The sequence below is a fragment of the Musca autumnalis genome, unplaced genomic scaffold (genome assembly GCF_047663935.1).
Source record: "Musca autumnalis isolate F117 unplaced genomic scaffold, ASM4766393v1 scaffold_2, whole genome shotgun sequence".
Lineage (NCBI taxonomy): Eukaryota > Metazoa > Arthropoda > Insecta > Diptera > Muscidae > Musca > Musca autumnalis.
Window position 1 is genome coordinate 11,833,614 of NW_027411755.1, and position 25,399 is coordinate 11,859,012.

Sequence of the window (25,399 nt, forward strand, 5' to 3'; positions counted from 1 at the left end):
CATTTAAACCTACGTAGAAGCATAGGTTTAATGCTGGGTTGGCAGCCGCTGGCCGAAACACTATGGTCCCGGGTCATTTCGGTACGAAAGAACCCGCTGCCGTGTGATTAAGTTCAGTTTAAGGGAAGTTCGAGAATAATTTTGGAATTTTTACCAAAGTTAGCCCTTGTGATTCTGATAACAACGATATAAATTTGTGCATGGGCAAGTCCAAGCTTCCTGATATAAATCGGATAGCTCACCAACAAAGATTCGAAAATGGTTAAGGATCAATTTGATAGCCCTTGTGATTTGAATTTTTCCATTCCTTCCATGCTTCCTCACATAATTCGAGTATCTCCCCCGCAGAGTTTTAGGCAATTTCGCATAAGTTTAGTTTAAGGGTTGTTCGAGGACCATTTCATATATATACTGAAGCTAGTCCTTGTTGTCTTGTTCCTGTATCATTTTTTGTGGGCAAATCCATAATAATATAATTTTTCTATAAACATCTCAGAAGGGACAAGGGAGACTTCTCTCATATCAATGAGTGCACCCCGATTCATATTAGCTCAATGATATGGGAGAGAGTCCGTTCAGTTCAGTTTAAGGACAGTTCGAGAATAATTTTGGAATTTTTACCAAAGTTAGCCCTTGTGATTCTGATAACAACGATATAAATTTGTGCATGGGCAAGTCCAAGCTCCTTATATAAATCGGATAGCTCACCAACAAAGATTCGAAAAAGGTTAAGGATCAATATGATAGCCATTATGATATGAATTTTTCGTGGGCAAGTCCATGCTTCCTCACATAATTCGAGTATCTCCCCCACAGAATTTTAGACAATTTCGAAGAAGTTTAGTTTAAGGGCTGTTCAAGGGCCATTTCATAGTTTTACTGAAGGTAGTCCTTGTGAGAATATCATTAATAATAATATAATTTTTCCACAAACATCCCAGACGGGACAAGGGAGACTTCTCTCATGAGTGCACCCCGATTCATGTTCAGCTATGTGATGGAAAACGATTCGACTCGTTTTGCGATAAATCGAAATCGTATATCTCTAATTTTGGTGAATATTTTAATGAAATTGAAAATGGATTTTAAAAATATTATTCAACTAAGGGGCTTTTGCAAAGCAAAACTATATATATCATCAACGTCACTCCGATCATATATCATGTCGATTCTGCAAATCGAGTCGATTCGGTTTTCATCACATACCCGATTAGCTTAATGATGTGGGAGAGAGTCCGAACAGCGTGTCTTAAGACACCACTTCAATAAAGTTTTACATAGCTGAAATACTCAGTCAATGTCGCCAACATTAATGAGGGGTACTTGCAACCGTTGCAAATTTGATGTTGCCTGGCCGGGGAATCGAATCCACAACCTTCAGCGTGCAAGGCGGGTGTGCATACCATTACACCACGATGGGACCCGTGGGCCAATCCATACTTCCGGAGATAATGACCGGAAAGTCTTCTAAAACCCCCATGGTCACCATCTAAAATGTCTAATAACTCTCGAAAGAACTAAGCCTCAACGTAATATTTCTACCATACTTGAATCAAGATCGAAGTTGGACTATTTCGTTCCTATCCTAGGCTACCTCCCCATAAAAAGTTTAAAAATTCGATAGGTACACTTTTGAGTGGTTTTGTTCTCAGGTCGTTATTAAAAATTACACCAACGATAGTCATTATTTCTCCCAAACTAACAGCAAATCCATCCCAAGAATGAGGTCCCGAAATTGCTCAAAATGTCAGCAATATCCACAGTTTATGTGGATAAGTTTTTTGACCTCTAGGGGGACCTCAAATGCCGAGTTGTAGATAATTTGGTCAGAAAATGTGGTACGTACCGTTATGTGGAGGTTATTCCACATTTTTTGGTGGATACGTTTTTTTGACCGCAGGGAACCCAAAAAGCCAATTTATTGATAATTTGAGGTAGTGAAGTTTTTTGACCGCTGGGAACCCTAAATGCCAATTTATAGATAATTCGGTCAGAAACAGTGACTGATAACTTCAAATTACCTGAAATCGGGTGATGTCATTATATGTGGGCTATACCCAGGCGTGGACCTATGTCTACAATTTTAGGGGAGAGAAGTTTTTTTGGCGCCTGGGGACCTCAAATATAAAATTGTTGATAATTCGTCAGAAAATGTAGCTGAAAAATTCAAAATACCTGAAGTCGGGAGGTGACGCTATGTGGAGGTTTTAGGAGATACGTTTTTTGATCGCGGTTGAACTCCAAAAGCTAAACTGTAGATAATTCGGTTAAACAATTTAGCTAAAGACTTCACAAACCTAAAGTCGGGAGGTACCGTTAGGTGGAGTTTATACACACACGTGGACCTATACCCACAGTTTTTTGAAGATGTTTTTTTAAAAAAGGAAATTATAAATTACAAATTGCAGCCAATTCCAGCAGAAAGCTTAGATAAAAACTTTAAAATACCTGAAATCGAGTGGTACCGTTATATTGTGACCCATACCAAAACGTGGACCTATGTCTACAATTTTAGGGGGAGAAGTTTTTTGAAGTTTTGGACCTCAAATATCAAATTGTTGATAATTCGGTTAGAAAATGTAGCTGAAAAATTCAAAATACCTAAAGTCGGGTGGTGCCGCTGTTTGGTTTGTTTGTATACCAAAACGTGGGCCTATGTCCACGATTTTTGGGTGAAACGTTTTTTGACCGCTGGGAGCTTCAAATTCCAAATTTTAGATAATTCGGTCAGAAAATGTAGCTTAAAACATTAAAGTACCGGAAGTCGGAAGGTACAGCTATGTGGGCGGTATACCAACACGTGGACCTATGTCCACAGTTTTTGGTGAAGATGTTTTTTGACCACTGGGAATTATAAAGTACAAATTGCATCAATTCCAGCAGAAAGTTTAGATAAAAGCTTCAAAATACCTGAAATTGTGTGATGCTGTTATATGTGGGCTATACCCAGGCGTGGGCCTATGTCTACAATTTTAGGGGGAGAAGTTTTTTGACTGTTTACTGTTTTTTTAGCTGTTTAAAATTCAAAATACCTGAAGTCGGGAGTTGCCGCTATGTGGGGGTTATACCAAAACGTGGGCCTATGTCCACGGTTTTTGGTGGAGACGTTTTTTGAGCACTGGGAACTATGAATGGAACATTACAGCCAATTTTGGGCGAAAAATCAGATAAAAATTTTAAAATATCTGAATTCAGGTGGTACTGTTATATTGTGACCCATACCCAAGCCTAGAGCTATGTCTACAATTTTAGGGGGAAAAGTTTTTTGACCGCTGGGAACTCCAAAAGCTAAATTGTAGATAATTCGGTTAAAAAATTTAGCCAAAGACTCCACAAACGCTAAAGTCGGGAGGTACCGTTAGGTGGAGGTTATACCAACACGTGGGCCTATTTCCACAGTTTTTGGTGAAGACGTTTTTTGACCGTTAGAAATTACAAATTGCAGCCAATTCCAGCAGAAAGCATAGATAAAAACTTCAAAATACCTGAAATCGGGTGATGCTGTTCTATGTGGGCCATACCCAGGCGTGGACCTGTGTCTACAATTATAGGGGGAGAAGTTTTTTGACCGCTTTGGACCTCAAATATCAAATTGTTGATAATTCGGTTAGAAAATGTAGCTGAAAAATTAAAAATACCTGAAGTCGGGAGGTGCCGCTTTTTGGGGTCATTCCAAAACGTGGGCCTATGTCCACGATTTTTGGTGGAGACGTTTTTTGAGCACTGGGAACTATGAATGGAACATTACAGCCAATTTTGGTCGAAAAATCAGATAAAAATTTTAAAATATCTTAATTCAGGTGGTACTGTTATATTGTGACCCATACCCAAGCCTGGACCTATATCTACAATTTTAGAAGATACGTTTTTTGACCGCGGTTGGAATCCAAATCCAAATTGTAGATAATTCGGTTAAAAATTTACCTAAAGACTCCGCAAACGCTAAAGTCGGGAGGTAACGTTAGGTGGAGGTGTTGGTATACAACACGTGGACCTATGTCCACAGTTTTTGATGAAGATGTTTTGTGACCACTGGAAATTGTAAATTACAAATTGCAGCCAATTCCAGCAGAAAGCTTAGATAAAAACTTTAAAATACCTGAAATCGGGTGATGCTGTTATATGTAGGCTATAACCAGGCGTGGACCTATGTCTACAATTTTAGGGGGAGAAGTTTTTTGGCCGCTGAGGACCTCAAAATCAAATTGTTGATAATTCGGTTAGAAAATGTAGCTGAAAAATTCAAAGTCCCTGAAGTCGGGAGGTACCGCTATGTGGGGATTATACCAAAACGTGGGCCTATGTCCACGGTTTTTGATGGAGACGTTTTTTCAGCACTGGGAACTATGAATGGAACATTGCAGCCAATTTTGGGCGAAAAATCAGATAAAAATTTTAAAATACCTGAAATCGAGTGGTGCCGTTATATTGGGGTCTACACCAAAACGTGGACCTATGTCTACAATTTTAGGGAGAAAAGTTTTTTGACCGCTGGGAACTCCAAAAGCCGAATTATAGATAATTCGGTTAGAAAATGTAACTGAAACAAAATACCTTAAGTCGGGAGGGTTAATTTAGGGTTATACCAAAACGTGGGCCTCAGTTGTCGGTTTTTGGTGGAGACGTTTTTTGAACACGGGGAACTATAAATGGCAAATTACAGCGAATTCAGACCGAAATTTTAGATAAAAACTGAAAATTACCTGAAATCCAGTGGATTTTTAAAGAAAATATTTTTAATCGTGGATTTGTAAAGAAAATATTTTTAATCGTGGATTTTTAAAGAAAATATTTTTAATCGTGGATTTTTAAAGAAAATATTTGTTATCGTGGATTTTTAAAGAAAATATTTTTAATCGTGGATTTTGAAAGAAAATATTTGTTATCGTGGATTTTGAAAGAAAATATTTGTTATCGTGGATTTTTAAAGAAAATATTTTTAATCGTGGATTTTTACAGAAAATATTTTTAATCGTGGATTTTGAAAAAAAAAATTAATCGTGGGTTTTTTAAGAAAATATTTTTAATCGTGGATTTAAAAAAAAAAATTATATGGTGGAAGGTATGAAAAGCAATTCAAACGTAATAACTTCAGAATGGAGGATTTTATTCATGTAGACTCTATTGGATCTGTCACCGGAATAATAAGTTTCTAACTTTCTGATTAATTTCCCACAAACTCCTGAAAAGTTGGGCAGGAATCCAGTTTTAACTACGGATTGCTTCTACATTTTGTCCATGAGAAAGTCATGAAAATAACAAAATCTTTTCTGCAAATATTCGTTGTGGTATTAATTTCAAAGGAGAATTTCTACCTCAGATTTCTCTCAAATATTCGTTGTGGTATTAATTTCAAATGAGAATTTCTACTTCAGATTTCTCTCATGTCTCTTAGTTGCAGGGATGCCAACTGTTCCGAGCCAAAAATCGCTACAGCCACATACGCACCATAGGTCTGTAGCGATTTTTACCTTAAAACAGTTGACATTCCGGCTTAAACAGTGGTTTTTCTACGTCAAAAATCACCACATGTAGCGGGAAAACCACCAAGTTGGCACCCCTGCTTAGTTGTTCTTTCACCCTTCTCTTTCTCTCTCTCTCTCTCAACTTTTTTGAAGGCGAATAGTGTGAGAGAGAGACTCAAAAGGGCATAGTAAAATAAACGTGAATTAGTGTGTGTAATGGGTTAGTGTAAGAGAGAGAGAGAGAGAGCTCTCTTACACTAACCCATTACACACACTAATTCACGTTTATTTTACTATGCCCTTTTGAGTCTCTCTCTCACACTATTCGCCTTCAAAAAAGTTGTCGATGCATAACGAATTTTGTAGCTAAATTAAATCGCTACGCAATTTCCCGATTCAGATTTGTTTGAAGTCTCTTAAGGCCATAACAGAATCAATCGTCGCTTGCTTTGCTTGCTTCCAAAATGTCAAATTATAAAGCATGGATAGGCAATGTGCGCTTACTGAGAGCAAGTGAGCATACATTTCAATGCGTTTTACATTGAAGTTTTCGCTCACTTGCTCTCAGTAAGCGCACATTGCCTATCCATGTTATAAAGTAATGCCAGAGCCTCCTAAAGGAGAACGCAGGCGGATTTGCAAAGAGGCTCTTGCATTCCTTTATAATTTGACATTTCGGGAAGCAAGCAAATCAAGCGACGATTGATTCTGTTCTGGCCTTTACATTTTTCGCTTCATAAACCACGACATACATATGTACATATTCACATATTCAAAAAGATTTGCCCGCTCACTTCGCATACATAAAAAATTATGGAAGAAGTGTCGTTTAGGGACACCTCTCGGATCGGTCCGAAATTTTTACCATAGGTAGCCCTTGGGACCCTGAACACAACGATATATAATTTTCCGGGGGGAAGTCCATACTTCCCGAAATATGGGTCTTGACATTTCGGAAATTTCCTACTTTAACACCTGTAGGTTGTTTATGTACACCTCTTGGATCGGGCTGAAATTTTTACCATAAGTAGCCCTTGGGACCCTGAACACAACGATATATAATTTTCTGGGGGGAAGTCCATACTTCCTGAGATATGGTTCTTGACATTTTGGAAAATTTGTACTTGCAACACCCTTTATGTTGTTTATGGGCACCTCTGGGATCGGGCTGAAATTTTTACAGTAGATAGCCCGTGGCACACTGAACACAACGATATATAGCTTTCCGTGGGGAAGACCGTACTTCCCGAGATATGGGTCTTGACATTTCGGAAATTTCGTACTTTCACACCTTTAGGTTGTTTATTATTAACACTTAGGGATTAACTAACGAATTTATCGCTTAATGTAGAGAATTTTCCCGTTCTGAATTGTCTCATGACTCTTATTTCTACTTTGTTGTTTTTCTTCAGCTCACTATCTCAGTTATTTGAAATCTTCGGTTCACAATTAACAAAAAGATTAAACGATTTCCCTGCGCTCATCGCCACATAACGTTAAAGTTTAAATTTTATCGCTTAATTTCGTTTTAGATCGTTAGAGAATTGACCGAGTTAGATTTGTCTCATTTCTCTTAACTTGTTATCTTGCCTGTTCTTTGGCTTCCACTCCCGCTACACACATATTTACCAAAAGAACACGATTTTCCTGTGCGAATCGCCATTTAATTAACGAATTTTATCGCTTTACATATTTGGAGAATTGTCCAATTCAGATTTGCCTCACGTTTCTCATTTCTGTTCTCTTATTTTTCCTTGGATCACTCTCGCACTACACCCTTATTTCCCATTTTCAGATTTCTTTGTTCACGTTTAACAAAACAAACACGATTTTCCTGCGCGTATCGCCATTTAACGCATTAATTAACGAATTTCATCGGTTTACTTCTTTGGAGAATTGTTCAATTCAGATTTGTCTCATGTCTCTCACTTTTGTTCTCTTGATGTTTCTTTGGCTCACTACTCTGCCACTACACACTTCTTCACATCTTTTCATAATGCTTTTTTTACGATTAACGATTTCCCCCCGCTCATTGCAACTTAACGTTAAAACTAACGAATTTTATCGCTTAATATCACTTTATATCCTTACAGAATTGTCCACTTGCTTCTTCTGTCGCTCTTTATCACTTTCTGTCTCTATCTCTCCTTCTCTCTGCCTCCTATAAAAACGAACAACTCAAAATTAGAATTAAAACTAATATTGGAAATATCGCATAAATCTCCGTACGCGGATGACATGTTGAGATCAAATAGGTTATGTCATCTTCTTCATGTTCAATACCATCGCGAGTTGGCACCTCAACGACGACAATTTCATCCGACAAAAAGCCAATGGAAAATGTACAATTCGTTGCATTAACACAACCCTGAGAATTACTTATGTTGGAATATTGAAATGTTGGCTTATAAATATCGAAAATGGCATGAATATCGTTACGCACCAAATCGTTATCACTATAAAAGATATAATAGTAGTAACCATCGGCATCGATTTCGTGGATGGACAGCATACGATGTGAGCCATTCTCTAAGAAATGGGGATTTGTACATTCGGCAATGGGTGGAAAATTGCCGAATGATAACTTGTTGGTTTTGAAACACTCGAGAAGGCCAGTTTCAAAACTTGATATTGAGTTGGATTCATCGGTTTCGGTAAAGTTCATGGCATTACCGCCATGTGTGTATTTACGATCATAAATGTGATCACGTTTTCGGCGACTTTTGAAAAGTTGATCGTAGACGCGTTGTTTGCGCTTCGTTTCGGCTTGGTGAGATTGATGATGAAGGGCGGAGAGATTTTCAGGACTTTGGTCCCCGTGGGAACGTCGTGATCTTATGTTGGCTTCAAAATGTTCATCTACAACAGGTGCATCTTGAGATCGTTTATAAGGTTCCTCATGTTCTCCATGATGGGATCTATGTGATCTTACATTGCCTTGAGATCGATAATGTGATCTTGTCTCTCCGTATTCCTCCTGCTTTTTGTGGGATCTTCTTTCTCTGTTATTTGTTTCTTCATGGCCAACTGTTTTCTGTTCCTCCTCTTTTGACATCAAACTATTGCCATTATGATCATGATTTTTTAGGGCATTTGGCAGAGAACCCTTTTTCAGCTTCTTCCCCCTTGGCTTGATGGTGTGAGGGGCCTTTGTTGTGGTCGTCGTAGTGGTTGTTGTAGAGGTAGTTGCATCATCATCATCCTCATATTCATAATCCTCAGATAAATCTTCCCCACCACTATTCTCCAATTCCATTAGACTTTCGGGAACCGGCTCAAGCGGTGGTGCCTGAGTTCCGCCATTTTCACTGACTTTGTTCGAAGTAGTTTCATGGATTTCGGTAATATCTTCAAAGAACACCTTTACCTGTTCATGATTTTGCGGATAATTTGGTTTTTTCTTATTATGATCCAAAAGACCACAGGTATCCAGCTCTCGGGCTCCCTTTACCACCAACATACGAGCACCTTCATAGCGTGAGCAAAACTTCAACAGCACTCGAGCGCCTTTCAACAAATAGAAACCCCAATATTCAAAGGTATCATCCGGCAATGTCATCGATTTCTTGAGGCGAATATGTTTGTGATGTGAGGATATTTCAGGTCTAGTGCGCAGCTGAAAGGCATTAAAGTTCGTGTTCATTTTCAACGAATGTTGTTGACAGAATATCGAGGAGATACCATCGCGTATCTCAATAATATCCGATTCAGCCACTGGATAGACAACATCAGCAAACACGGTTCGGCGCAGATACAAAGGTATGATGATCAGGGTGGCCGGCAGTATCACAATTAGGGTGCAGAATATCAAAACCCTTTTGACGCCATTCATTTCGTGGGACTCTGTAAAGAAAAGCAAAAAATAAGAAAATTAATACAACATGGCAAGGATTTTACGGGCTCTAAAAATTCCCACCATCAAACCGGTACTCGGTTGGTATTAGCTTATAATTTGGCAAGACTTTGGCCTCCATTATTCCTTTTTTCTACTTTTGTAAAACTTAAAAAAATATTTCCCCAAAATTTTTAAAATTCCAAAACTTTTTAGTATGCCACCGATCTTTACTCAACTACCAACTTCTATCAAATGAGTCTCTTGATTATGGCCAAGGGCCGCTAACGCCTAGCAATATCTGTTGATTGTAATCATCTGCCCTGCCCCCACTCAAATAATCTTTATCTTTTATAGTAGACTTGCTATCAGTCACCCAACAAATCAAACAAATACAAAATTATTTGCTCGACTAATTTCAAGATATTTGTTTGTTGATCGTCGTGTGTATTGCTCTTGCGTTTTAGTTCTTCTTCGGTCAAATAACTATGTTATACAAGTGGTTTGTCTTTCCATTTTTTTTTTTTGTTTGAAGATCATGATTTTCTTTGCTTTTTTTGGGAAGGCAGAGATTCTTAACTTCCGAGAGAAAGTTAGAGTAGGGAAATACAATACCTCCCATGGGAACCTTCTATTAGAAGCCTCCAATGGAGGTCTTCTATTCTATAGAAGCCTCCAATGGAGGTCTTCTATTCTATAGAAGCCTCCAATGGAGGTCTTCTATTCTATAGAAGCCTCCAATGGAGGTCTTCTATACTATAGAAGCCTCCAATGGAGGTCTTCTATTCTATAGAAGCCTCCAATGGAGGTCTTCTATTCTATAGAAGCCTCCAATGGAGGTCTTCTATTATATAGAAGCCTCCAATGGAGGTCTTCTATTCTATAGAAGCCTCCAATGGAGGTCTTCTATTCTATAGAAGCCTCCAATGGAGGTCTTCTATTCTATAGAAGCCTCCAATGGAGGTCTTCTATTCTATAGAAGCCTCCAATGGAGGTCTTCTATTCTATAGAAGCCTCCAATGGAGGTCTTCTATTCTATAGAAGCCTCCAATGGAGGTCTTCTATTCTATAGAAGCCTCCAGTGGAGGTCTTCCTCCAATGGAGGTCTTCTATTCTATAGAAACCTCCTACGGAGGTCTTCTATTCTATAGAAACCTCCTACGGAGGTCTTCTATTCTATAGAAACCTCCTACGGAGGTCTTCTATTCTATAGAAACCTCCTACGGAGGTCTTCTATTCTATAGAAACCTCCTACGGAGGTCTTCTATTCTATAGAAACCTCCTACGGAGGTCTTCTATTCTATAGAAACCTCCTACGGAGGTCTTCTATTCTATAGAAACCTCCTACGGAGGTCTTCTATTCTATAGAAACCTCCTACGGAGGTCTTCTATTCTATAGAAACCTCCTACGGAGGTCTTCTATTCTATAGAAACCTCCTACGGAGGTCTTCTATTCTATAGAAACCTCCTACGGAGGTCTTCTATTCTATAGAAACCTCCTACGGAGGTCTTCTATTCTATAGAAACCTCCTACGGAGGTCTTCTATTCTATAGAAACCTCCTACGGAGGTCTTCTATTCTATAGAAACCTCCTACGGAGGTCTTCTATTCTATAGAAACCTCCTACGGAGGTCTTCTATTCTATAGAAACCTCCTACGGAGGTCTTCTATTCTATAGAAACCTCCTACGGAGGTCTTCTATTCTAAAGAAACCTCCTACGGAGGTCTTCTATTCTAAAGAAACCTCCTACGGAGGTCTTCTATTCTATAGAAACCTCCTACGGAGGTCTTCTATTCTATAGAAACCTCCTACGGAGGTCTTCTATTCTATAGAAACCTCCTACGGAGGTCTTCTATTCTATAGAAGCCTCCAACGGAGGTCTTCTATTCTATAGAAGCCTCCAACGGAGGTCTTCTATTCTATAGAAGCCTCCAGCGGAGGTCTTCTATTCTATAGAAGCCTCCAGCGGAGGTCTTCTATTCTATAGAAGCCTCCAGCGGAGGTCTTCTATTCTATAGAAGCCTCCTACGGAGGTCTTCTATTCTATAGAAGCCTTTTACGGAGGTTTTCTTTTCTATAGAAGCCTCCAACGGAGGTCTTCTATTCTATAGAAGCCTCCAACGGAAGTCTTCTATTCTATAGAAGCCTCCTACGAAGGTCTTCTATTCTATAGAAGCCTCCTACGGAGGTCTTCTATTCTATAGAAGGCTCCTACGGAGGTCTTCTATTCTATGGAAGGCTCCTACGGAGGTCTTCTATTCTATAGAAATCTCAAACGTAGGTCTTCTATTCTATAGAAGCCTCGAACGGAGGTCTTCTATTCTATAGAAGCCTCCAATATGAAGGTCTTCTATTCTATAGAAGCCTCCTACGGAGGTCTTCTATTTTATAGAAGCCTCCAACGGAGTTCTTCTATTCTATAGAAGCCTCCAACGGAGGTCTTCTATTCTATAGAAGCCTCCAACGGAGGTCTTCTATTCTATAGAAGCCTCCAACGGAGGTCTTCTATTCTATAGAAGACTCCAACGGAGGTCTTCTATTCTATAGAAGCCTTCAACGGAGGTCTTCTATTCTATAGAAGCCTCCAACGGAGGTCTTCTATTCTATAGAAGCCTCCAACGGAGGTCTTCTATTCTATAGAAGACTCCAACGGAGGCCTTCTATTCTATAGAAGCCTCCTACGGAGGTCTTCTATTCTATAGAAGCCTCCAACGGAGGTCTTCTATTCTATAGTAGCCTCCTACGGAGGTCTTCTGTTGTATAGAAGCCTCCAACGGAGGTCTTCTATTCTATAGTAGCCTCCTACGGAGGTCTTCTATTCTATAGAAGCCTTCTGCGGTGGTCTTCTATTCTATAGAAGCCTTCTGCGGTGGTCTTCTATTCTATAGAAACCTCCTACGGAGTTCTTCTACTCTATAGAAGCCTACTACGGAGTTCTTCTATTCTATAGAAACCTCTAATCTATAGAACCTCCTATGGAGGTCTTTTATTCTATAGAAGCCTGCTATTCCTCTATTCCGTGGGTCCTCTATTCTATAGAAGCCTCCTACGGAGGTCTTCTATTCTGTAGAGCCTCCTACGGAGGTCTTCTATTCTATAGAAGCATCCTACGAAGGTCTTCTATTCTATAGAAGCCTCCAATGAAGGTCTTATCTTCTTTAGAAGCTTCCTACGGAGGTCTTCTATTCTATAGAAGCCTCCAATGAAGGTCTTCTATTCTATAGAATCCTCCTACGGAGGTCTTCTATTCTATAGAGGCCTCCAATGGAGGTCTTCTATTCTATAGAAGCCTCCAATGGAGGTCTTCTATTCTATAGAAGCCTCCAATGGAGGTCTTCTATTCTATAGAAGCATCCTACGGAGGTCTTCTATTCCTCCTACGGAGGTCTTCTATTCCATAGAAACCTCTTACGGAGGTCTTCTATACCTTAGAAACCTCCTACGGAGGTCTTCTATTCCATAGAAACCTCCTACGGAGGTCTTCTATTCCATAGAAACCTCCTACGGAGGTCTTCTATTCCATAGAAATCTCCTACGGAGGTCTTCTATTCCATAGAAACCTCCTACGGAGGTCTTCTATTCCATAGAAACCTCCTACGGAGGTCTTCTATTCTATAGAAGCCTCCTACGGATGTCTTCTATTCTCTAGAAGCCTCCTACGGAGGTCTTCTATTCTCTAGAAGGCTCCTACGGATGTCTTCTATTCTATAGAAGCATCCTTTTGTTCTAATGAAGCTTCCTATGTAGGCCTTCTATCCCTTATATTCCCTTTTGTTGGAAAACAACAATAATCACTTATCACCTTTTTGGTGACTTCGTTTGGGAACCTCTGAATCTTACAACCTTTCTCAGGTTTTTAATGGAAGATAAGATTATGTGTGATTAACACAAACAGTTTTCTGTTTATTTCACTTTGTCATCCATTTATTTATGTAAACTCTGGAACTATTTGAAATTTATGATGCCACAATTTACAGGCTAAGGCTAATGGAAAAACAATTGTGCGCTACAGAACGATAAATGACAAATAAACAAACTATGACGAAAAGGATCATAAAGTAATTTCTCCGTAAGTGGTAACAGTTTATAAAAACTCCATATAATTCACGTTGCCTATTTCTACCTCGATGTAAACAAACCGACCATAATGAAAATTCTGCTTTTAACTAATACCAGGTTTTCAAAAAACTCCAGCTTATAATTAAATTTCCCTTGCTCTCCTCTCCCTCTATCACATTTTTTTTGACTTTATTCCAGAGTTGAGCAAAATCAAGAGAGAGACAAATTTAAGAGAGAATTAATATTTAATTTTTCTTGATGTTTCATTACTTATTTCAAAATTTTTTAAACATTTATCTTGTCTAAAATCTTCCACAATGCAAATTATTAAAAAATATAAATAAAAAATTGCATAAACTTTTAATTATTTATGGTTCACAAAAAACTAAGAGTACCCTACTTTATTCCAAATCCATTGACAGAATTCTAATCCAATTTATGGTCGAAACAAACAAATATCACACTTGTTTGTCTGCCAAAAAATCAATTGTGTCTGTTGATAAAATTGATTAGACCCTTGGGGTGGGTAGGTAGATGTTATGCACCCAATCGTTAATAATGTCATCATTTATTGGGCCAATAAACTTTCATAATTATTCCTACTAATTTGAAATAACAAATTCGTGTTGTTTTGTCACAGAATTGGCTGTCGTGTTGTTTGTTATGGTCGGAGATAATGAAACCCAACCTAACACACTTTTCTTTTGTAAGGTTATTAGAGTGGCTAATATTAAATAATTCAAAATACAAGAAGTGTTCGAACAGTACCAGGAAGCCAATTTAAAAAAAATATTTCTTTGTAATCAGATTCATAAGAACTAACTTAGATCCAAATTTCAAAACAATCCATGAACAGCCCTTAAACTGCACTTGCACATTTTAAAAATCGAAATTTTTTTATTGACTCATTTTAAAGTACAGGTAGAATAGAATATGTTGCAAAAAAATTTGCTGAGATATGAGCGTTAGAAAGGAAAAATTCATTGTGAGAGACTTGACGGATTTCTGGCGAAAAACTATAATTTTTTTTATTTAATAAAGAAATTTTGACTTTGACAGTTTTGTTTAAATTGTAAATTTTTTAATTCCGTTTCGCTTAAGTACAAGATAATTATGTAGATCCCACACAAACATACATTTTGTTATGAATGTAACTGATAGGTTTAAGTTAATTTAGTTTTATTTCTGTTAATTTAAAAATTTGAATTGTAACGTAAAGTTTTTATTATGCAGTTACTTTATTTAAGCAATTACAACTACCATGTAGAACTCTCTTCTTTAGTCTAGTTATTACCCAACAAAATGTTCGATGCCATAGATGCTATTCAAGAATGGGTGCAAGTGAAATGGAATGTCATTTTTTCAGCATCTTCACTCATTCTTTTTACAAGAGCGTGACCCCCAAAAGATGCAATTCATTTTCAGATCCTAAGCATGTCATCTTTACTAACTCGATGGAATGGCATCTTCAACAATTCTTTGGCTTGCCATCTTAACCAATTCCCAAGAATAACATTTTCACTATTCTTTGGCATGTCATTTTCACCAACCCTTTGGCATGTAATTTTCACGTCTTGTTCGGAAAATGCTGTATTGAAAAATGATTTTATTTTTTTTTTATTTTATTAATTCAAAGGAGTTAATGAAATAACTATAATTTATTTATCATCATAAAGTTTACATCTATATTTGCAGTTTGTTCTCGTTGTTGTAACAGTAGTTAATATGTTTGTATTCTCATTTTTCTGCTTAATCTGACTCTTGGTCTATCAGTCGTAAGAATGTGGCTATTTCGCTATTTATATGGTTTGTAACCACAAAGCTGCAAACTTAAGTTTCTTAGCAGGATTGGTAGGGCAATTGAAAAGGAGCAGTGTGTCGTGGGGGCATGTTTCCACGGTGTCATCAGTACTTGCCCTATAGGAATTTTGACGGCTGCACCATCCCGAGCGTATTGACCCAAAACTACTCTGGTTTGACCTGACAGCTGGCGCTTCTCAGCTGCGATAGATGGTGGATGTTCTCCAAGGACCGCATTCACACGATAACTGCGTTTGGAATTCAGAAGAGGTTTTCTACACTCTACGGGTCTTGGACTTCTTGATCCTAAATTCTACGTACTACTGTCATCCACACTTAAAATTTATTATCCAACGTTTCAAACTTGGACAGTGCGTAGTCTGCTCGATGACATCAAACAACGAGGGTGCTTGACAATATCAAAGGGCTTTGCTAAATAAAGTGTCACTATCACTGTTCTATCGCACACCTTGCTCTGAGTGAGTCTTCGGCTAATATGGAGATGGCCTTCAGCGCAGTTGTTGTGCTGCTTATGGATCCTATGCTATTGATCGGCAACTGGAAAGTTATTTCTGATGGTGGAAGAACTAACGCCACAAGGGTCCTTGCTACGGGCGACAAAATCGGCCTGTAAGATTCAACTTTGCTGGCATCCTTTTCGGGCTTCAGTAGCTGGCCTATTTTCCAGACTTCGGGAACGATGTGTTTAGCAAGCGGCAGGTTGTAAATTTAAGTGAGAAACTTGACTTCCGGCTGTCCCAGCTATGGCAGTCTAAACACCGCCGCTGCACCGAAACAGAGTTTACTTCGTCCACTCTCAGCCACTGATTTTGTTTCATCTTACAAAAGCTTTTCTATTATCTTCTCATCACCAGTTCAGATTTCGACATGGACTAGCACTCCTTTAAGAATTTCTGTTTGTGAACCTACATTTAACTTGTAATTTTATAACAAAATTTTTGGAAATGTATACTCCTTTGTTTTGATGTCGCTACATGTAGGGATGTACAAATCGACTATTTTTTTTTTTTGTAGTGATCTGTAAAAATGATTCAAATGCTGCTGAAAAGATCGGATCTTTCACGACTTCCTTTGCATGGGTTTAAATGCTAATGAAAAGATCGGATCTTTCACGACTTCATTTGAACCAATGCAAAAGATCCAGTGAAATCATGGCATCTCATGGAACCACTTCCATAAAATTTTGCTGGGTACTTTAACTTTTATTAATGTGTTTTTGTTTGTTTTGCCATAATCATGTAATTATCATTTAGTTGTCATTTCTTATTTCTTGCATTTGTTTGTTGTTGTAATTGCGTCATTACTGCGCTTGTCTACTTGTTCTACTTGTATGTATGTGAGTATGGTTGTTCGCTTAGTGCGAATGTGCGTCTGTGTGTTCGCTGCACAGATTCGAGATGTTGCCAGATTTTGTGGATAATTTTAGACCAAGGAGATTTTGGTTATAAATAGCGGAAGGAGCGGCAACATTGAGTGAGTTGTGTTTTAAGCGTTGAACTGAACAGATCGGTTAAAGAATAGCTGCGTGCTAACTAGAGACTTGCTGTGTGCTTAGTAATTAAAGTCGGTTCCGAATAAGTGTAATAAAGTAAATAAAGCATTGTAGAAACGTAATCTAAAACGAAATACCGAAAACGTAATCTAAAACGAAATACCAAATAAAACAGGGTATTTGGTACAAATCGTACTGGGGAATAAAACAACGTCTACACGGAGATTAGTTAAATCTAATTCCGTAACAATATGTTGATCGCTTAATTCGTTTTCGATCTACAGTGGGCACCGCAAACTGTTTCGAAGGCGGCCATTTGTCAGAACACTGTCCAATATTTTTCAACAAAAAAAATTCCGAAAGTATCTCAAGGTATGATCTATCAGATGAAAACAAAACCTTCTAAACCAAATTGGTAGATTTCTTGTAAAAATTTCATGAAAAATTTCATTTTTCGTGCTCAATAAGTGTAGTTTACTTCTAGTCGCATTTATTTTATCGTAAACCAATATATATTGGAAAGATAATGAAGGTTGTTATTTTCCATTGCAACAGATGTCGCAGTTGGTGATAATGGTATAAACTTCAAGTAAGCTATAAAATTTTGCTATAAGCTATATAATTTTGTTTTCACATAACAGGTGTCGCACAAAAGATTTTCTTTCGTTAAAATCCAGTTAGACAAAAAATGATTACAAACGATGAATTTGTAAAAATTTTGATTTTCAATTTCAAATTAAAAAAAAATTCTTTCAATAGTGTTTGGTTTGTTGTACATATGAGTTGCTGTTGAAGACAAAATTAGGGTATTAAATTCAGAAATCGGTCAGAAATAACAAAAATAATTTCTATTAAAAAATAGTTTTAATGTTGAGATTTTCTTTATAATTGTGTCACTTCCGCTAACGAAGTAGCGGGCACATGCTAGTAAAGTATATATATTCTTGATAAGGATACAATTCTGAGTAGATATTGTCATGTCCGTATTTTGCAATCACTATATTTTTGCACCTGAGTGTCTTTTTCCATAGGCATCTCAAGTTCGCAGATGGGCTATATCGGGTCATGTTTTGGTATAGCAGCCCCCATATAACGGTACCTCCAGATTTTCGGTATTTTGAGGATTTTAGGATTGGGTATTTTGAGGAATTTAGCAACGTTGTTTACCGAACTATCTGTAAGGCCACAAAATATCTCCACCAAAAATTGTCAACATAGATCCATGTTTCAGTGTAGCCACCATATAACGGTACCTCCCTATTTTCGGTGTTTTGAGGGTTTAATTTGACGTTTTAGGTTTCCAGAGGTCACAAAATATCTGTGCTATAGACTCCATATAACTCCATATAACGGTATAGACTCCATATAACGGTACCTCGCGATTTTCCGTATTTTGATGGTTTTAGCAAATTTTTTTGATCGAACTACCTGTAATTTGACGTTTGAGGTTCCCAGAGGTCACAAAACATATCCACCAAAAATTGTCAACATAGGTCCATGTTTTGTTATAGCCACCATATAACGGTACCTCCCGATTTTCGGTATTTTAAGGGTTTTAGCAACATTTTTTGACCGAACTAACTGTAATTTGACGTTTGATGTTCTCAGAGGTCATAAAACATCACCACCAATAAAGGTAAATATTTTGGTATGGCATCCATATAACCATACCTCCCGATTTTCGGTATTTTGAAAATTTTAACTGAACGTTTTCAGTTGACTAGCGGTAATTTGCCATTAGAGGTTGCCAGTGGTCACAAAACTTATCCACTTAATATTGTCAACATAGGTCCATGTTTTGGTATAGCCCCCCATATAAGGGTACCTCCCGATATTCGGTATTTTGACGATTTTTGCTACATTTTTGGACCGAACTACCTGTAATTTCACATTTGGCGTTCCCAGTGTTCCACCAAAAATGTTCCTACCGTTTTTTTTTTGTATTTTGAGGATTTTATATACCTTTTTTGATCGAACTACCAGTAATTTATACCCTAGACAGACGGCAGCGTAAATTTGCATTAACTGCCTTAATTAAAATTAATTCGTGCATTATCCACATTCTTAATGCACAAAATCAAAGGGAATTTAAACTGAATTTACATAGGTATTTCAATATGGCAATACTGTAAAAGAGAGCCCATATTCATGTAGAAAAGATAGCATATTCATATATTCATGCTCGGAGAGACAATTTGCATGGCAGTAAACAACAAAACAGTTGTTTACCAGGAAACAGCAGTCCCGTGCCACATTAGAGTAATTTCAATAAAATTTTGACATAAAACTTTGCATTTTTTGGGAAAAATGCATAATTTCAAGAAACTAGTGTACACGGTTTCATGTGTTTTGCAAATTTGCTTTGTTACAATATTCGTATGAAACAAACAGACCGTTTTATTTTACATTTTCTTTTACTTTCATGTTAAAAATTCAGTGAAATTACTCTTAGTGTGGCCCGGGACTAAATGCAGAAACTGTCGTCTGTCAGGGTGAAGATAAATACAGTGGCGGCCATATAATTAAGAACGACATCGTATTAAAAAGTATTTGACTTGCTACGTTCCAAATATTTGAATATTTATATGGAACAAAATTTGTAAATAAAGTACAGGGTAAGCACTTTCAAATAAAGCCAAAACATGTTTTACTTCTCCCTAGTTTATACGAAAGAAACCACGATTTATTAAAATAGTCATAAATCGACCTGGTCACATAATTAAGAACGCTATATGTAAAGGTTACTTTAAGGTAATTTTCATACACAATATGTGAATATATCGTTATGTATTTTAGAAATCGGTTACTTTGATTCATTTTTAGTATCAAATGTCCTTCAATGGTACATATTATTGAGTCTAAGTTTGATAATTAGAGCATACCTAAGGTTTTCCAAAATTTGCCCATAATTTGACGAATTTATTTTATTTTTGGGATCTAAAGCCACAGTTTTGGCTTCCTCTCATTCCCTCGACGACGCTCTGAACGATACCCTGTGATTGTCGTTCCATAATCGGTGCTTATTTACCCTTAAATTGGCTTTTATCCCACTTGTTTGAGTCCTTTACGAGGGAATTGTCTGGGAAATAGTTTCGTAAGAGCCATTTCCACCTTATAAAGCGGTAGGATTTTTGTCTGCAGATAGTAGACAGGAAATAAAAACATAATTTCGTTTTGTACAAAAAGTTGGCCTAACGGTACACCGAACAAAAATGAAAGGTTTAATAATTTCAAAGCCTTCATTGCACAATGTCTTTGTGGGTGTGGTAGGCATAGTTATGTAAGACGTTTTAATCAATGAAGCTCATATTAATATCAAAACCAGTCAAATCAATAATTTTTATGGATGAAAATACAATTTTTGTACAAACTAATGTCTGATGAACATACACAAAATTATTGTGAAAATCTAGCATTCAAAACATTATGTTAATAAATGTTATATTCGGTGTGGAATTCTTCCAATTTTTGTATAGACGTTATATTATTTTTTTATTTCCTGTCTACTATCTGCAGACAAAAATCCTACCGCTTTATAAGGTGGAAATGGCTCTTACGAAACTATTTCCCAGACAATTCCCTCGTAAAGGACTCAAACAAGTGGGATAAAAGCCAATTTAAGGGTAAATAAGCACCGATTATGGAACGACAATCACAGGGTATCGTTCAGAGCGTCGTCGAGGGAATGAGAGGAAGCCAAAACTGTGGCTTTAGATCCCAAAAATAAAATAAATTCGTCAAATTATGGGCAAATTTTGGAAAACCTTAGGTATGCTCTAATTATCAAACTTAGACTCAATAATATGTACCATTGAAGGACATTTGATACTAAAAATGAATCAAAGTAACCGATTTCTAAAATACATAACGATATATTCACATATTGTGTATGAAAATTACCTTAAAGTAACCTTTACATATAGCGTTCTTAATTATGTGACCAGGTCGATTTATGACTATTTTAATAAATCGTGGTTTCTTTCGTATAAACTAGGGAGAAGTAAAACATGTTTTGGCTTTATTTGAAAGTGCTTACCCTGTACTTTATTTACAAATTTTGTTCCATATAAATATTCAAATATTTGGAACGTAGCAAGTCAAATACTTTTTAATACGATGTCGTTCTTAATTATATGGCCGCCACTGTATATGTAGTTCTTAATGCAAATTAACCATGCCGTCTGTCTTGGGTATTAACATTGGATTTTCCCAGTGCACAGTAGCCAATTTTCCGAAAAGCCTGACCAAAAATCGAAGAAATAAATTCATAAATATTTAAGTTGTTTATAAAACTATGATAATATTCAAAATAAACCACGAGTTTTAAATATTGTTTTTTCTAAATGTAATGAAAGGTACGTGAAACGTAATTAAAATGTTCAGTGTCGCCAATGAAGTGCGCATATTTTTTATTTCATGTCCGTACTTGTTGATTTTTTCAAGATAAATTTTCACAATAAATTAAGAAAATAGTTGTGTAAGATGGAGTTGGGCTGTGTATCTTATCATGGAAACTGCTTTTTTTCATAAAAAGGGAAGAGTTTTTTTACCAATTTCCATCGAAATATCCTGCACATGTGCAAGTATGATATTCGCATTTACATGGCATTTTGTCCAGCACATATATACAAATATTCGTTGATTCAGAATGTCAGAATATAGTATAGGATCACTTCCTGGCGTTTAGGTATAATTTAGAGTTTTGATATAGTCTAGGACTTATAGTAAAATTTTATGGCGAACAAATTTCTAGAAGATATTGTTCTGATACGATCACATTTTATAGATTTTAAAGATTTGTGGAAAAAACGGACCAAACAGACCCCTTTTATGACTCGCACGAGGGTTAATTTTTTAAGACAAATATTCCTCGTATTCTTGTCAGTAAAGTTGTCAAGGACGCCATATATCTAAACTGCAAGGATTCCAAGTAATCTTAACTCAAATATATCCAAAACTGGAGAAATGGTGGAAACATGCACCCCTATTTTATTTTCTTGGTTTTTGGCAAAATTGATACCGATATTTCCTTGGTATGTAATGCAAATAGAGACTCCATTTCTTTGGCGACTTATAGTGAAATTTAGTGGAGAACATTTTTGTCTTTGACATCATTCTTCGTAAATAATGTTTTGTGGGACAATTTAGCATAAAGTAAGGTGAAGTACGACTTTAACCCTACAGCTCTTTTTAATATTTCTGGAGTTTAGATAAGATATACAAATGGAATAATTCGAATTACATATGGAATAATTCGAATTACAAATGGAATATTTCGAATTACAAATGGAATAATTCGAATTACAAATGGAATGTTACGAATTACAAATAGAATTCTCGAATTACAAATGAAATGTTACGAATTACAAATATAACTCTCGAATTACAAATGAAATGTTACGAATTACAACTAAAATGTTTCGAATTACATCTGAAAAAGGTGTAGTAAGTGTTTTTGCCTTGTAAAATTTCCAATAAATAAATAATTGTTTTTAACCTACTGTTAATATTTATTTGTATTACATTGTAATGGATTATTCGACTAATGGGGTCGCCGAATTTTTTGCATAGTCTTATTGTCTGAAGCAAGTTTTTATTTTGTCATTTTAAACTACTTAACTATGTGGCTCACTGTATATGTTAATCAATTTGTTATCATTATTATTTATAGCATAATTTAGGGGATTATGAAATATTATTTCATTGTTGGTTTGCGCCTAAGGGGTTACAAAAGATAAAAAATATGTATTGTTATTAACCCACACGTCACCTAAAGCCTAAAAACAATAACTAAAATTCTGGACAATAAAAATATGTGTCTCTAAAATTTATTTCATGAAGATTTCCAAAAAAAAAATCTCGCTAATTTCTGCTAATTCAACTAACACTAACTAAATCACCTACACTCGTCATATTTCCTCTCAAAGAAACCTTTGTTAGTGGAAGTGAATTTGTTTTCATTTCATCAACCCACTCTCCTCTGAAAATAATTTATTCAAATTAAAACGTTTATTATACGCAATCTGTGTGCATCCAAACTGGTTTATTTTGTAGGGCTATTCCATGAAAATTGTATTACAATTTTATAATCTTAATATGTACCAAAATGTTGATGACTTTCGAACATTGTATGTTCGTTCCATTAATTTGAATATTTTATGAATTTCTAATTTAAACTTTATTATCAGTCAGTGTATCTTACGATGGAAGGAAATGTCATTGTTTGAATGGGGTAAATATAAATAAATATGTATAACAATAAAGTCAAAAGGTGTTAGAATGTGGCTCTGATAAGAAGTGCATTGTTTAGCAACCCAGCAAAATGTTATGGAAGTGGTTCTTTGTGATGCCATGATTTTAATAAGTTCTAAATACAATTTCAATAAGAATAACATTGTTGTTTTTTGTTTTTATTTATAATAGAATTTGATAAATATTAGATTGGTATTCAATTCTTTATTTTATGAAGTTACCCCCCTTTATTCTTTTGTTATTATTTGAACTTTCGGACAGTTTTATAACTTTCCGGTTATCCTAAAGTTAAATGTGATCATTAAATTTTAAGGAGGACTTTCTTTGCATTATTTTTTAAGGAGAGAATTATGTTTTAAAGTCCTCCGAATTTATTTTGCGATTTCAAAACCATCCAATAGTAAAAGAAAATATATTAATAATGACCCTAAATTGTACTTTGCTTCCATGGATATTTCCCCAGGAATTTTCCGCACGGAAAATAATTTTAAAAAGTTTAGTTTTTGTAAAATCAATATTTTGAAACGTTGAATACTACTAGAATCACTTAAAATATTAAAAATATTCCTTTTTTGGACATTAATACGGAAATAAAAAATGGTGAATTTGGGGAAAGAGAAAAAATACGGCGCGGAATTTTTATTCATGATTGCCCCTGTAGAAGTGAATATGCTAAAATGACATGCCAAATCACTTGAATTGCATCTGTTTGGCATCGAACATTTTGCTGGGAAAGAGAGCAATTAGCGGATTTCAAGATATTCACGTGCTTTTGTTCTGCTTTATACACACACCTAATGAAAGCCTCCAATAAAATCTTTATAAATAAAGCAGTAAATTAAGAAGAAAGAATTAAAAACACGAAAAGACATAAGTGTTATGAATTGCTTCTATTTTTAGGTGACTGGAGTGGGGACTTTATTCTTATTGCTAATTTCAATAAAGAATACACGGTTGGAAATTTTTTCCCACAAACTTCTCTTGAAGGCACGGGGAGATTTCTTTGATATCAATGAGTGAAGATCGATTTTATATTTAGGCCAATGATATGGAAACTGCTTTTTATCGTCAAGTCCCCATAGCGTGTCCTAAGACGAAATTGCTTGCAAAGAAGTTTTACATGGCTAAAAATATATGTTCAGGAAATGTAAGCCAAGATTACGTTGAGGGGTTTTTAGCCAACGTTGTACAAAAATAGTGTTTCTTATTGATCTGTTATTGATTTTTGTATGGTCGACAAAACCAAGGCTCTCATAATTGTGTTTTTATATTGAAAATTATGTTCCTTGGTCGTGGGTCCATGTTGCCCTTCTTAAAAATGTTTTCCCATCGGACTTTGTCTGGTTATAGCCCAACTGCCTATCATCCCCACCCAAAGCGTATCCCTATCGCTATGTCTAATTAAATCTTTATACGAAATGCCAACAGTATCTAACCGAATCATATTGATTATGCATTAAGAATATTTATGACATATAGAGGCATCCAAAATCTTTGTTTTTGTTTCTGTTTAGAATATTAATTTATAAAATATGAAGGTGTGTGCTGCTTATTTCCAATCGCTTTTAACCATTATTTGTTTATTGTTAAGCTAAACCAATAATATAATGCAAATTATTGAGTATTTGTTGTAGTTAATAACAAATTATTGTTTTATGTCATACACCACATCGGCAAACAGATATACAATGAGCGCGAAAAGTGAGTAAATATTTAGTATGGGAAGCATAGGCTTCTTATGGAGACCAACATAACTTTTTAGAAAAGATCATAGAAGTATAAACATGTATTCTAGTTAGAACATCTATTTCTTGTAGGAGAAGTAAAAAAAGAATCAGGAGGCTTTGGTGACAGCTAATTACCTTCAGTCTATGACTGCAAAGAAAAAACAAATTACTGATGTGGAACTAAATAGCCGCCGCACAATGGTTCAGAAATCGATTTTCCTCCAAAACTTCAATTTTTTGTCGCCACTGATTGTCAACTTATATATGGGATTCGATAGTAATCATATTAAAACTACGGAAACCAAAAAAGTAGGCCAAAATATGTTAAGGTGTGGGCGTGGCGGTTCCTAAATACGGACATTTTCCCCCATTTTGGAAAATACGTAATTTTTGCAAAAATCTGCAGAAAAAGGAGCCATTTCTCGGAAACTGTAACAGATATTGTGTTCATTGTTTGTTTGGTAGGTAGGTAGGATTGTTGCCATTAAGCCACGTTTTAATAAATTACCCTAGCATTTACACGTAGTGATATATTTGATGTTTCCTAAGGTACTAAATTTTAGTTAAACTCCCAAGTTTATTGGACTAGAACCTTTAGGGAACAGTTTGGAACAAAGTTTCGTATTCACAGAATGATGCCCGAGAGTGCCCCCTTTTAGCACACATACATATACTTTTTTAACCGGTCCGTTTAACACTCATTTTAAATTTTTTGAAATTACTTGGCACAGTGGCAAATTTTCAGAAAAA

The 25,399-nt window shown here is 36.1% G+C and overlaps 1 protein-coding gene and 1 long non-coding RNA gene across 8 annotated transcripts in view; one reads left to right on the top strand and one right to left on the bottom strand.

Moving 5' to 3' along the window:
* LOC141393646 (uncharacterized) overlaps positions 1 to 25,399 on the top strand; it is a 194,925-nt gene that overhangs the window by 11,657 nt on the left and 157,869 nt on the right. The gene's annotated exons all lie outside the window — the stretch shown is intronic.
* LOC141393639 (uncharacterized) overlaps positions 6,860 to 25,399 on the bottom strand; it is a 43,814-nt gene continuing 25,274 nt past the window's right edge. For 6 of the 7 annotated variants that reach the window (XM_073966948.1, XM_073966950.1, XM_073966954.1 and 3 more), the window contains exon 2: positions 6,860 to 9,308. In XM_073966948.1, the coding sequence (XP_073823049.1) occupies positions 7,627 to 9,308 (1,682 nt within the window). In that variant the 3' untranslated portion in view covers positions 6,860 to 7,626. Of the gene's footprint in view, positions 9,309 to 9,381; positions 9,558 to 25,399 lie in introns of those variants that run through there. The other variant, XM_073966949.1, reaches the window with a different exon arrangement.